Consider the following 13072-nt stretch of genomic DNA (forward strand, 5'->3'; position numbering starts at 1 on the left):
CCTGACTCCCTTCCTTGTGCTGGTTCTGGGATTGTTGCACCCTGCTGAGCCACTTCACCTGGCTGCAGCTGGAAAAACCAAATTCCTGCTTTACTCACAGTCTAAAACCAGCTCAGTGCTTTTTCAGAGATGTGGAACTGATATAGAAGTGAACGTGTCACTTAATAGCAGTCTGGTTTAGTTCTGTAACATTAGGTCAGAGCCGCTTTGAAGGCACAGATTCCTTTATATTTTATGAGACATCTGAGAATTTAGTTTGCAAAAAGATTTCTGGTGATGTTGAGTTCTGGGGTAGAAATAATCTTATTTATTATGTAAGTGTTCGTGCACAGATAGTTTCTTTAGAATCAAAGCCCTCTGTCCCTTTAACATGAAGGCTTCTGCTAAGAAGATGTAAACTTAAAGCGGTTCACTCGAGGTCTTTGTCGTATTTAGTAAGGATTAAATAAGATTCTTCCAGTTATGATAGAACTGCATAATGAGAACTAATGAAACAGTGAACAGTAAGTAATTTTGTTCCTGCTACATAATGCTGTACGATAGAATTTGAAATTCACAGAGCTTCTATCAGTTTGATTAAAGCACATTTTGTTCTCTAAATAAAGCTTCTTAGGTGCTGGATATTGAAACTGAGAACTGGAATCTCTGGAGTATTTCCTAACGGTTGTTTAAAACCATTACCTGAATCAGTTATTATTACATTAATCAGCACCAAATTCAAAAAGGAAAAAAACAAAAACCAAGCAAACAAAAACAACAGCGCAACCCACAAAGCAACCAAAACAGCCCAGGGAAAAATGAGGATTTCATCTCATATAAACTTGAAATTCTGTAAAATTCCAGGACAACTGGATGTCATGCTGTAACTGTGATACAATGAGTCTCTTGCTACATATAAGCAAACTCTGCAGTTTGTAGTCTCTGTAGACACTGTATAGCCTTGCCATCTAATTGGTGATTTATGTTGTTCAGAATGAAAGTTTCCTTCACCTAAAGAAACGTGTAAGTGGCTCCTTCTGATGCTAAGTGTTACACCAGACTTGTGCCTCTTGCTGCATGACTGCTCAGTTGGTCTGCTGCTGCTTGGCTTCAATTCTCTAGAGGCAGTTTAGTTGTAACCATGTGACTTACTATGTAAAATAACTCATTTAGTGGAATTAAAAGTACATTTCTGAGCTAATAACTGGACAGCACGCAAGGTGTATGGTCTGCTCTGTATTTGGGGACTGAGAAAGCAAATTGAAAAGTCAGCTGAACTTAAAACGTATGGCACTTAAAGGCTGGGCATGCAGGTTTGTAGTACAAATATTTGTTTAATGCATTTAATGTATTTCTTTTTCTGATGAAGCCTCACTTCCTCCCAATGTAGGTTTCTTTCCTTGATAAAAATGCCACTACCATTCACACCACAAAATATATTTTCTGAGGCTCTACAGCAGATAATCAGTGAAATGAAACTCCTGCAGTCTAATAGTCTTGGCCCTATGTGTGAAAAGTTTACTTCATAAAGCTTTAGGTTTAAAGAGTTTGGCTGCTGAAATGACATTCTAGTCATTGAGTAAGAGTTTGAGCTGATGATGGAATGGTCCCAGTTTCAAGAATCTTTTCTTCTTCATATTGCAGACTTCTGTGTCTGCTAAAGGCCAGTGTCATGCATGGTTCAGGCTGCCCTGCTGCTCTGAAGGCTAACAAGCAGAAGTGGTTGGGCTGGAAGCTTTGCCTGCTTCCTGCTCTTGGAAGTTAGCTCAGATGCCAGCCCTTGTTTGCTGGTGGAGAATGTTTTGCTGCCTATCATCATGAAAGATTTCTTTCAGAACTTACTGGAAGTACTAATAAATTGGTGCTACCAAGAATTCCCTCTGTTGGCAGAAATCCAGGGTGCTTCTCCAGCACCGTCATTCTTTAGCTTTCAGCAACTGTGCAAGCACCAGTTGCTCCAAAATTGTTTCCAGTCTTGAGGTCAAGGTTCTAGCTCAGGTTGTGTCCCTGAGCCCCAGGCTACTCAGAAACCTTCCCAGAAATATCTAACCCTCCTCTCCAGCAAGGCCTTTAATTTCCTGCCAACTCACTGGATTGTCTAGGCTCAGAGGGTGAACGACTGAGGCTTTTTCACTGTTAATTATGCAAATTAGGATCCACAAAACCTTCCTTGGACTCTGCTCATTCATAAAAGACTCAAATGATCTCATTTAAGTGCTGAAAAGTCACTCTAAGCTTTGTGTGTTTCAGCATTGCTTCCATGGCCTCTTGACTGGCCCCAGCAGAAGGAATTTAATGACAAGAGCATTTCTCTGGAATCACTGAGAAGCCTGGTAACTGGTAAAACATGTGCTTCATGGTGCCTGCTGGCAGGGCCGGGGCTTCAGGAGCTCTTCTCTGCCATGAGAAGTGACCTGGCCATCTCCAAGCCACAGCTCTGCCCCTGCTCTGGGAAAAGGGCACAGAGTAAGCACTGGAACAAACTGGAAAAAACCAGAGATTTTACCACTTGAAGAGAAGAAACCAGTCATTACTGATGCACATGAAAAATGTCAAGTTAGTACTGGACAGATACATTGGAGTGGCCTTGTTTATCTTTCTTGTTGTTCCAGTCATTTCTCTAATTTTCTCTTAGGCCAGAAATAGACCTGGAGTTGAAAGCTTTTGGCTGTTGGGATTTCACGACCATACTAGCCATTGTTCTTACATTTAGTGGCTTTGTAAATTAGCTGATTGAATTGTTCAGTAGATTTGGTCTTGGTCTGTAAAAAAAGCCTCTTTTTACTCTGAAATGTAATTGAATACCAAGCTATGCCCTTCATATCTTTCATATAAGAACTTGGTGTTATTTGTTACCCATTATTTTCCAAGTAAAATGAGCATAATTAAATTCTTAATTAGCTGAAGCACATTTTTTATTTAATTGTGTCTTAATTCCTCAGAGAATTCTATATTGTCCATTTGTGGAATTGCTCCCAAAAGATTAGCATTTATCATACTGGAAAACCCACTTTAATTGATTATAAGTGGCTGGTGGCCAGTTTCTATTGTTAATGCCCTTACAAAGGATAAGGCCTGCATGCTGGAGAAGTATCTACAGGAGGTGGACTTGGATGTCAGAAATCCAAAAGTTTTTTGGGTTTTTTCAGTTTAAAGGTTTTTTTTTATGACTGTATTTAGGTAGGGTTTTTTTGCACACAGGAAATGCTTATTTCTGAAAACAAATGAAATTTTATGTAGGTAAGACTATTAGCATGGAATCTTGTAGATATAAAGATAAAGAAAAATGTTTATGTCCCTTAGGTTATATGAATGATTACTAATTATTTTAATTAACGACAGCTAACCAATTGCAATTGGAAGGTGCTGGTGTAATGCAACCTGTTATCACTGGTTGTTTTGGTACATAAGCACCAATTAATATTGCCTACATCTAGGGCTAATTGCTTGAAAAGATATATTTAATTAAAGGAAACAACCCTGCAATTTGTATAGATGCTTTTCCCTTCCAATAGGCTTCTGCTCCTACTGCATGTAATGGGAGAAAGTGCAGGATCAGGCTGAAAATAGTGTTCTGTGCTTTTTTCATTTCATTTGTATGTTTTAAATCTCTGGTTGGCCAATGTTCACCTAAATGTTATGTAACATTCCCTCTTCTTTTTCCAGAGCAGTAATATAACCAAAAGAACCCCCTTCAAAAAAACTTTTTAAGATGTTGGTAGCAATGTTTAATCAGGAAAAAGCTGTAATGGGGAGTAAAGAACTGTTAAAATCTTAATCCATGACTCAATTTCCATGATTATGCTAAAGGAAATGAAATTGTCGACTTTAATTACCTTTACATTTAGAATATAACAATGATTTTGCATGAGCAGAACATTGTAATGTCTTTTCTTTGTGTATAATTATTACAATTAGAAGGAGTAGGGAGGAAGAGGTACATGGCGTTTAAGAGATGAGGACAGAGAAAAAGCACAATGAGATGGTATCAGGGACTCCTGGAAAAAATTCCTTATGTCAGAGTACTTTTTTGGATATTGTGAGGATGAGAGGATTTCTCACATGGCTTTACATGCGAGGTGCATACTCAGGACAGCATCTGAGGAAAGCATAAATCATCATCATCTCTAAAGATTTACTGTCCTTTGATGAGCCCTGGCATAGCAATTCTGTGGCCTCTGCCACACCTGTTACCCTTTCATGAGCTGAGATGGAGCTGGCCCATAGAACACAGTGATTTTGGGTGACGTCAGAAATTACTCTTATTTTCACAGGGGGCTATCATTCAAGGGTTGCTGAAATCTCAGTTACCCCTTAAACTCTGTGTGATGATGGCAGCCACAACTCTGAGTAAGGGAATAAAGAATAAATAGGTAATTGAAGGAAAAATTCATGCCTCCAGCTGGATTTTTCGGGAGAACCTTTCACTTTACTATGAACTTTAGTTTTCCTTTCTGCCCCTCAAACACCTCATTTACTGTTAGTTTGGCAAGCATGAGAACAGTTGCTTCTCTAGGCCAGCCACTTCTTCATATCTTAATCTTTTTTCCCTGTGTTTTCTGCCTTATCATTGTTTTTTGTGCCTTTCTGTATATCGATTACAGTAATTATAGAGAAATACCAAACCAGATCTCCCACAGGCTAGAGACGCAAGGTCTTGGAAACATCTCCTTGTGATGTTTCTCAGCAGGATCCGTTTCATCATTATGAAATTATTGCAGGAAACCACAGCTTTTTGCCCATGACTCCAGACAATAATATGTGATGAATACTCTGGTAAAAGAACAGGGAGCTAAGGCTGGTAAAGCAAAGTCTGCAGCTATGAAAAACAAAAATTGTGGCTTTCAATATTTTGGTTAGAATAATAACTTGCTCTGTGCCAAATACCAGATGAAGCAAAGAATCAGATTAAACCTAAGAACATCAGTGTGTTGGCAATGCCAAAAGATGCACAAGGAGATAATTAGTTTCTGAATTGCTTGATTTAAAAGGTATTTCATCTTCATATCAGAAACTTTGCTTTACGTAATGAAAAATCACACCATTTTTAAAGCAGACAAAATAGGAAGGAGACACAGGTGTGCTGTTTATTTTGAGATATAAAAGCTGTGGAAGGGAAATTTAGGTTGATTGGAAAGCAGAACAAGCTTTTGTCCAAGAAAAGGTATTTTTCTTTGTCACACATGAAGGGTTTGTATTTATTTCTCTGTTAAAACCAAAAAGACAGGACATTTAGTGGTAGAACAAAATAAGTGATACAGAGAAGATGTGATCTTGCTTTATGTGAGTTTTCATTGTGTAGAAGTTCAGGCAGTGACAACACTTCTTCAGATTTCTTCAAAATTCATGTTTCACGTTTGCATTTAATCTGATGTCAATAGCGTGATATCATTTGCTCTTTATCCATGTAATAGGCTATTTAATATTTAAGCGCTCACCTGTTGCTTTTTCCTTATAGAAAGCTCCAAATCTGATTCCAGTTCCGTGTCTCAATTTTTGACACCAAGACAAGCAGATTGTAAAAATAACAAATGAGCTTTCAGGGTGTAAGAGTCTGAATGGTCAGAGAGGTGGGGTTTCCTTTTCCCATCTGATGTGTAACCTGTTGCTTACCCTCACAGTTTATACTTTACCTGGGAAACCAAAGTGAATTATCCTAATTTCCATTTATCGGGACTTTGCAGTTCCATCTTGAGTGTTTGCATCATTCACTTATCCATCCCTGTTGTATTTGTACATAAATCTGTCAGGGATTTGGTATATGTTTTGGGCAAAGTCTGCTTTTGATAAAATGTGACCTTTTGTTTTGGTTGTCTGGCAAACTTGAATGCTAATAAGCTGAAGGATGAGGTGTTTAATGAGTCCTGTGCATAGAGATGGCTTATTTGGAATTCCAGGCATGCTGAGGAGTGCCTGGAACTGCACCAGCCTTACAGTGGGAAGCTTATTGGTTACACAGAGACAGGGTACATTTTAATAATTTTTGGAACACTGTACTGCCTCAGGTACTAAAATCCATTAAAGGAGGACTATAAACTTCATTTTAACCTGGATCCTAAATTGTTTCTTGGTGTACAGTCAACAGCAGCTCTGTGAGATCAATCACAGTTACTAAGGTGTATTAAAATCAACTTGTTTCATTTTAATTGCTGGTGTGCCTGACTCTCTGTGAGGCAGCTGTTCATAAAGCTAAATTGCTTTTCTGCTAGGCAGGAGTTTCATTTCACTTCATGGTAGATTTTTGCCTTATGCACTTAACGAGCATTTTGCTTTCCTTTCCTTCTCCTTCCTCTTTGCCCATGACTTTCATTTCTCTCCAGATAATTTTCTCAGTTTTGCCTTCTATCCTCATTACTAGAAACTGCAGCCTTGCCAATGAAGAAGCTTTAATAAAGTAGTTGGATTGTTTGAATTATTAGTTGATGTAAAGATGCAGACCTGGAGCTCTTTTTGGTAGTCTTTGTTAACCTGTGCTATAATGAGTCTGCAGACTCCTAATCAGCTCATAAAATCTGCTGGCTCTGTTGATGGATATGTTGTGAAGAGATACATTTATTTTCAAGTTGTATCCTATTTTCTGTTTAGCTGTCTGTGTTTTAGTTTTCGGTACTCTGGTTTGTTTTTTGTTGGTTTTTTTGTTTTGTTTTGTTTTGTTTTGTTTTTTGTAGGGGAATGCTATAAAGCCATTTAGTAATTTCATTCCTGGTTTTGCATCTCCTGTCAGTCTGTGTTTTGAAAGGGAAAAATCCATGTTCAGTTTGTAACAAGTTGTTTCCTTGCTCCAATCTCTGAAATTAATCATAGACTTTAGTATCAGAAAAGGAGGAACACACCTGAGTCTTGACCTCCTACATAATGTATTAAACATGGCTGTAGCCCTCATTTTCTTTCAGTAGAATTGGCTTATAAATAACCTTGCTGCTGCCCTCCATGGATACAAGATGCTGCTCTGTTCTGGAGAGTATTGGATGCTTTCCCATTTCCAGTCTGTTGGTGAGGATGAAACAGGAAAGCCTTTTAAATATGATTGCCTGGCAAAAGATTTTGAGAATATAGAAACTATAAGCGAGATTGAAATGAAAGCAAGTTTTGAGATCCCTTAGTTACTGAACAACTAGAAAACAATGGTGTGGCCAGCTGAAGGTAATCCCCTCTTGATGAAACAATACCCTCTGCAAGCAGGCAGGTCCAAGGGTCAGAGCAGACCCTGCAGCTTAGCAGATGGGGCCCAAAGAGTAAGATTTAGGGTTTAAAATGTAACACAGTATGGCAATGTAGTGATTCTTATAGGTTGTATGGAAATGTTATAGGATATGCATGCTGTAGTAGATTGGTTGATGAGAATCTGAATATTCAACACTAAAGATGATTTATTGTATTGTAACGGAAACTTCGCTCTCTTCCACTTCTCTTTCTCTTCTCTTTCCTCGCTCTTCCACTGCTCTTCCTCCGCTCTTTCTCTTCTCTTCTCTTCTCTTCTCTTCTCTTCTCTTCTCTTCTCTTCTCTTCTCTTCTCTTCTCTTCTCTTCTCTTCTCTTCTCTTCTCTTCTCTTCTCTTCTCTTCTCTTCTCTTCTCTTCTCGCGGCCACCTCTGCACTTCTTCACCCCTCCTTTCTACATGCTCTCCGCTCTTAAACCTTTGCCGTTGACTCTCTTACACTTTAAACCTCTCTTCTCTTGGCCCTGCTCCGAGCTGCGGCTGGCAGCTCACAACAGGGCCCTGCACCCACGCCCTTTGTAATAAACCGATAGTTTCATGACTTAGCTGCAGAGATCTCTCATCTCTGTCCGTCCCAACTGTTCGTGACCCCCATCTCTCCTACAGACACTCCTACAGACGCCCCTACACCAGTCAATTTGAGGATTTTCTCTGTCCTTTGAGAGGCAATTGAAGCTTCTATATCAGGTCAATACTTTCAGACTCATAGTGAATGCAGGGAGATAAGAATGAAATTACTGGTTTTCATTTATTTAAAGGTAACACTTTTTGGAAAGAGAACAGGTGGATGCAAGAGACAGGTGAGCATCTGAATTTTTAGCAACTGAATTTTTTAGAAAAGAGCAGTGGTTCCAGCCTAGCAGTGGTACAAGTGCTGAATTTGTGCATGGCATTATGGTAATGGCCTATTATGGCAGAAAAGGGCAGCAGTCAGGGAGTTTGGGACACGGTGATTCTAGAGGCAGAGGGAGTCAGTGACGCTGGAGAAAAGATGCACAGCTTTGAAACTTGAACACAACATAGAAAGTAATGTAATATTATCAAGGGCAATTCCAGGAGTACACAGCACTGAGTAATTCTGTATTTAGATATTTTACTAAAATTTTTACTGTCATGATATCCTTGACCCTGTAGATTTTAGCATGCTGTCTGGGTTTTCCAACAGTTACACTCCTGTGAAACAATGAAGGGTTTTTTTTTCATACAGATAATTCCCATAATTTCACAAGTTAAGTTCAGATGTTACTTGTCTGTTTCTGCTTTATTTCTAATTTTTCATTCATGTATATTCTATGCCCCTACTGTTGCAGATTTTAAAATGCAGGTTGTAGGTGGAGGGGGGCAGAGGAACAGCACACACTGCTGTGGCGCTGGAAAGCTTGATACAAAGGGAGCTCTTCAGACCTCCCTTTTACTTTTCTCCTGTCTGTATATAATAATTTTCACTGACTTTGGATTTCTGGGGGTTTTTAAGTCAATAAAAAATCTGAAAATGAGAAGCATTCTACAAATACAGGCATATTGCAGATCTCTTGAGATATTCTGGAGGCCACAGTCCACTTTAGTGGGCCTCAGTGATTCACATAAAGCCCATCCCTTGCAGCTGCCCTGTTTCTCCTTAAGCTCCTCTTGTCAAGGCTTCCATGAAAGCAGACAAAACCAAAGTCCTCCTCCTGTCTGCTTCAAAAGGTTGTTAAAGCCACATTTCTATGTTTCCATGCTGAATTTCTGGAGATATCGTCACTTAGCAATGTTGAGTGTGCATTAGCTCATCCTTCTCTCACTTGTGTGCCTGCTGAACACCTTCTTCTGCTGGGTCTGCCTTCAAAGGCAAAGGAGGTTTGCAAAATCGAGCCAGTTTACAGGAGAGCCTGCTGTTTGCAGAGATTGTTCTCTGAGGGTTCCTTGGCTGTGGAATGCACTCCCTCACTGATCTCAAACAGCCTGAATTTAATTACATGGTTTTGGGATAAATAAATGGATATCTCAGTGCAACTTAACTCTTAGTTACTTGGAAGGACAAAATTGTAAACCAGAGGTGTGTTGAGATGAACTTACCCTCTAAATAAAGCACCAGTTTTCTTCCTTTAAAAATGCCTGACAAATGACTAGTGGTGTTTAGGTAGATCTCTCCACAGAATTGCCAGACAGTAAAACAAAGATGTGATTTAGACTGGGCCAAATTCTGGAAAAGATGTTTTGCTCTAAGAAGGGGAGCAAGAATTCCTCCTCTGTGCATGTAATCTGGGAGCCATTGTTATGAATAACAAGCCATCTGAATTGGAAGAGCCCCGTGGCTCCCATTGTCAGGATCCATCCTAGTGAACAGATACCCTGATGGTTCGTAGGAATGATCTGAGTGCAAAACCAACATGGTACAAGGGGGTTTGCAGTGATAATCAAAACAAATGCAGTTTTATTGAAATAACCACAGCAAAAATGCGATAGAGGGATTAAGGGAGAGAAAAAGATAGAAAAAGAGAGAAAGAGAGAGAAAGAGAGAGAGAAAGGGGATATAGCTACCAACGCAGAGAAGAAGTCCTTTGGTCCAGTCCAGCAGAGGGTCTGCCTGGTACACTGGGGAGATCTCAAAGGCTCTAGCTAACTCAGAGGTTTTTATTACTGAAAATTGTGAGGGGGGGAAACAGATACAATAGGGAACAGATGTAACAGGTAGTCTATGTTCTCAGCAGTACATGAGAGCCATTGTTTTCTTGCTCCAGTGGTCACAATCTGCAGGCAAACATCTCTCTTCGGTCAGCTTGCCTCCCCCACACACCTCCCCCGGGCTGGGGGTTTCAGTCCCAGTCCTTGGAAGGAGCAGAGGGGCCTTTTAGGAATTTCATATCTCAGTCCTTGGTGGACAGGTTCCTTACATCTCAGTCTGTCTGTCACGGTGGTTGTAAAGCAGGTGAGGATTTTCTGTGGGAGACCACCTGAAACTCAGGAGAAGTCCAGCCAGGCCGAGAGATGGGACAGCTTCCAGAGCTGCTATTGTTGCAAACGGGGCATGGTGCCCCCTTCTTAGCATACAGCAAACACACTTGTGAAAACAATAGCTTAACACTGTGTTTTCAGGTCTCAGGGCCTGTGGCGTGTGACTTTTCTCCTTCAGAGCCAGATATTCCAGACAGGGGGGATCTTCTCTTCAGTGGTCTCCCAAGGACGATCGTGAGGCAGATGAGGGAAAATTTGGACAGACTCTCACACCCATATATCAACAAGCTACCATGGTGATGGACATTGTGATAAAATCTCAGTAAAATAGAACCCTAGGATACTCTTCCTTGTCTTTATTATAAGTCCCAGGCAAACACTCCCAGAAATGAAAATCCTCTAGGAAATGTTAAATGTAACTCAACCTTGACTTGCAGGAATTCATCTTTGGAATGGAAAAATTGTTTGTCTCTGTGTCCAATTAATTCTTGGCTTTCGTTTGAAACTGCCAGAGACTTTGCCAACCCAATTTGGATGGGTTTTATTTATGTAATATAAATCCTTGTCAGTTGAGAATTAGTCTCATATATTCATTGGAAAGGGATTTTTTTTATTCATCAGCAACCTGGATGTTGTACGCAGGAGACTTGCAAATGCAAGAATCTGTCTCACCTTATGAGTCAGAGCTAAACCCTCTTTGAAGAGATGTTGACCCAGCATGACCCATACAGGCAGCAGGTAAACCAATGAAACATTGATTATTAATAGAAAACAGATACATTTTCATCTTCCTGCCTAAAACCCCTGCTAAAAAATAAGCTTCCTGAGTTCCTTAGCCCTATTTATATGAGGGAAAGTTTTCAATTTTTCCTGCTTGCAAGGTCTCTCATTTTTTTCTCCAAATGAGAAACAGTAATGACTGTAATGCTTTTGATCAAACACTTGAGACATATTGAAGAGTGTTTTGAGAGTTATTGCAAGTTTCCTTTGCAGATTTTTCTTGGATTCATTCCAACATTTGGATTAGATCTGTGGTTTCTTGCTGTTGTCAATTTTGCTGTTATGCCCAGTACAAATTTCCCACTCCTAATTTTTCTTTAGCATGGAGGAAGATGGGGTGCTGTTCCCACTTTCAGCATGTGGACATCAATCCTACCTAGATTGTTTTGCTCCTGCCTGAACCTCAAGCTGAGCTCTCAACTCTCTAGTGATTTGGCCAAGCCTGTAATAAACAGAGTTCTCAGGAGCTGGAGCCTGCTGGTTCACCATGTGCTTTGGCAAGATGTTGATCTTCCACAGCAGCCTTGGGTGTTTGCTTTGACAGAGTGCCTGGGAAAGGTTGTGTGTGTCCAGCAGGAGTCAAGAGTGGCTCGAGCAGCTACCTTTTCATAGAGACCATTTCATTTTTCTCATTTTAAGTGTGTGACCTGCACTCTTCCCTGTTGCATGCCCTTCAAGAGTTACATGCATTCCAGCTCAGGATTTTCACTGATGTCATGTGTCCATGTCCTCCTAGAGAAACTTCTTAACTCTGTGGAAAAATCAGGACCAGATCCATAAAAATCCATAGAAATCAGTGTTTTTAGGAATGTGTCTTTGTCATGCTTAAGGAGAGATTTGAGAGAAATTTGATTGATCAAAACCTCTTTAAGGTTTTGCTTACTTATACAGAATTCTCCATTTTGCCTACCTGTTTAACTGCTTCCAAATAATTCTTGCCAAAACCAGTTGTAGAGTAGAAAATGTACATGTAAAAACAGTGAACCACAGAAAAAAATTATGCTGACCTTACGGTCTTTCCTGAACATAATTTGTATTTCTGCATTCTCTTGTTCTTTAATGTTCTTTATAGAAAGTGAATGTGGAAGAGAACTATAATTTAGTACACGGAAAACTTTGAATTCATTTGCATAATTCTATATGTGCAGACTTCTGAAGGACAAATATGGGCAAGCCAGCTAGCTGCCTCTTTCTGCAAATACACAAGTATCTGAATGTGTATAATCATATAATGTACTATATCATTTTCCCATAATGCATAAAATACCTTAGAAGTATAAAATGGTTTGTAGTTTTCATGCCAACTAATATCAGCAATTGTAGCATGAAAATAATGAAAAGTTTAAAAGAAAGCTCTTATAATCTACAAATTACCAAACAAGCAAAAATAAAAGTTAAGCAATCAAAATGATAACATGAAGACTTTTTGTTCTGAATCTTCAGTTTAAGACTTTATCTGCAGGTTGTACGAAGTCTGCCCTGAAATAAAAGAGCCAAATTTCTGGGAATTCCTTCATTAGAATAGGATGTGGGAGTTTGAGCCCTCCTAAGGAGCCAGAGCAGGCTGTTGCAGGGGGAATTACCTGGTAGGCAATGCCTCTCAGAAAAGGTGTGCACTAATCCCTTTGCTCTGCTCAGCGTGGGCAGGATCTCATCCAGAGTCCCTGGGCAGAGTCAGGACACTGCACTGCAAGGCCAAGTCTGTGCAGAATGAAGGGAAGCTATAGGAGACCAGCAAGAACAAAGAGCTCCGAAATCAGCCCTCTGGGGAAAGACTTCTGGAGCTGCTTCACAGAAAGAAGATAAAGGGATGGTAATGAAAGGTAGTTTCAGCATGGCAAGGGAGAAACTATGATATGCATTATGGATAGGAAGAAAAACACACTTAAGACACAATTAAATTTATCTTGTACATTAGGAAAACTTCCTAATGGAGAGGTTAATTAAACATTGGAACAAGGTGGAGTTGAAATGAAAACAAGCCATTCTAAATAATAAAACCGAGCAGTGGTAAAATCATGGAAACAGCAAATCGGCTTCTTTTTGGTGTCCACACCAGGCAAATTCTTTGGCTGAAAAAACCAGGGGTCTGCACCTGACTTCCCCTTCTCCAGCCCTTACTTCGAGGAATGCCTTTGTGAGCTTAAGCAGCAGAAA

The 13072-nt window shown here is 39.8% G+C and overlaps 1 protein-coding gene across 4 annotated transcripts in view; it reads right to left on the minus strand.

Annotated features, from left to right (window-relative positions):
* LOC134418637 (bifunctional heparan sulfate N-deacetylase/N-sulfotransferase 4-like) overlaps window positions 1-13072 on the minus strand; it is a 104622-nt gene that overhangs the window by 37698 nt on the left and 53852 nt on the right. The window contains exon 4 of one of the 4 annotated variants that reach the window (XM_063157207.1): window positions 11460-11666. The exons of the other annotated variants lie outside the window; for them this stretch is intronic. Within the exon in view, the coding sequence (XP_063013277.1) occupies window positions 11596-11666 (71 nt within the window). The 3' untranslated portion in view covers window positions 11460-11595. Of the gene's footprint in view, window positions 1-11459; window positions 11667-13072 lie in introns of those variants that run through there. 4 annotated transcript variants of the gene reach the window in all.

Source organism: Melospiza melodia, chromosome 5 (genome assembly GCF_035770615.1).
Source record: "Melospiza melodia melodia isolate bMelMel2 chromosome 5, bMelMel2.pri, whole genome shotgun sequence".
In the NCBI taxonomy this organism is placed as follows: Eukaryota; Metazoa; Chordata; class Aves; order Passeriformes; family Passerellidae; genus Melospiza; species Melospiza melodia.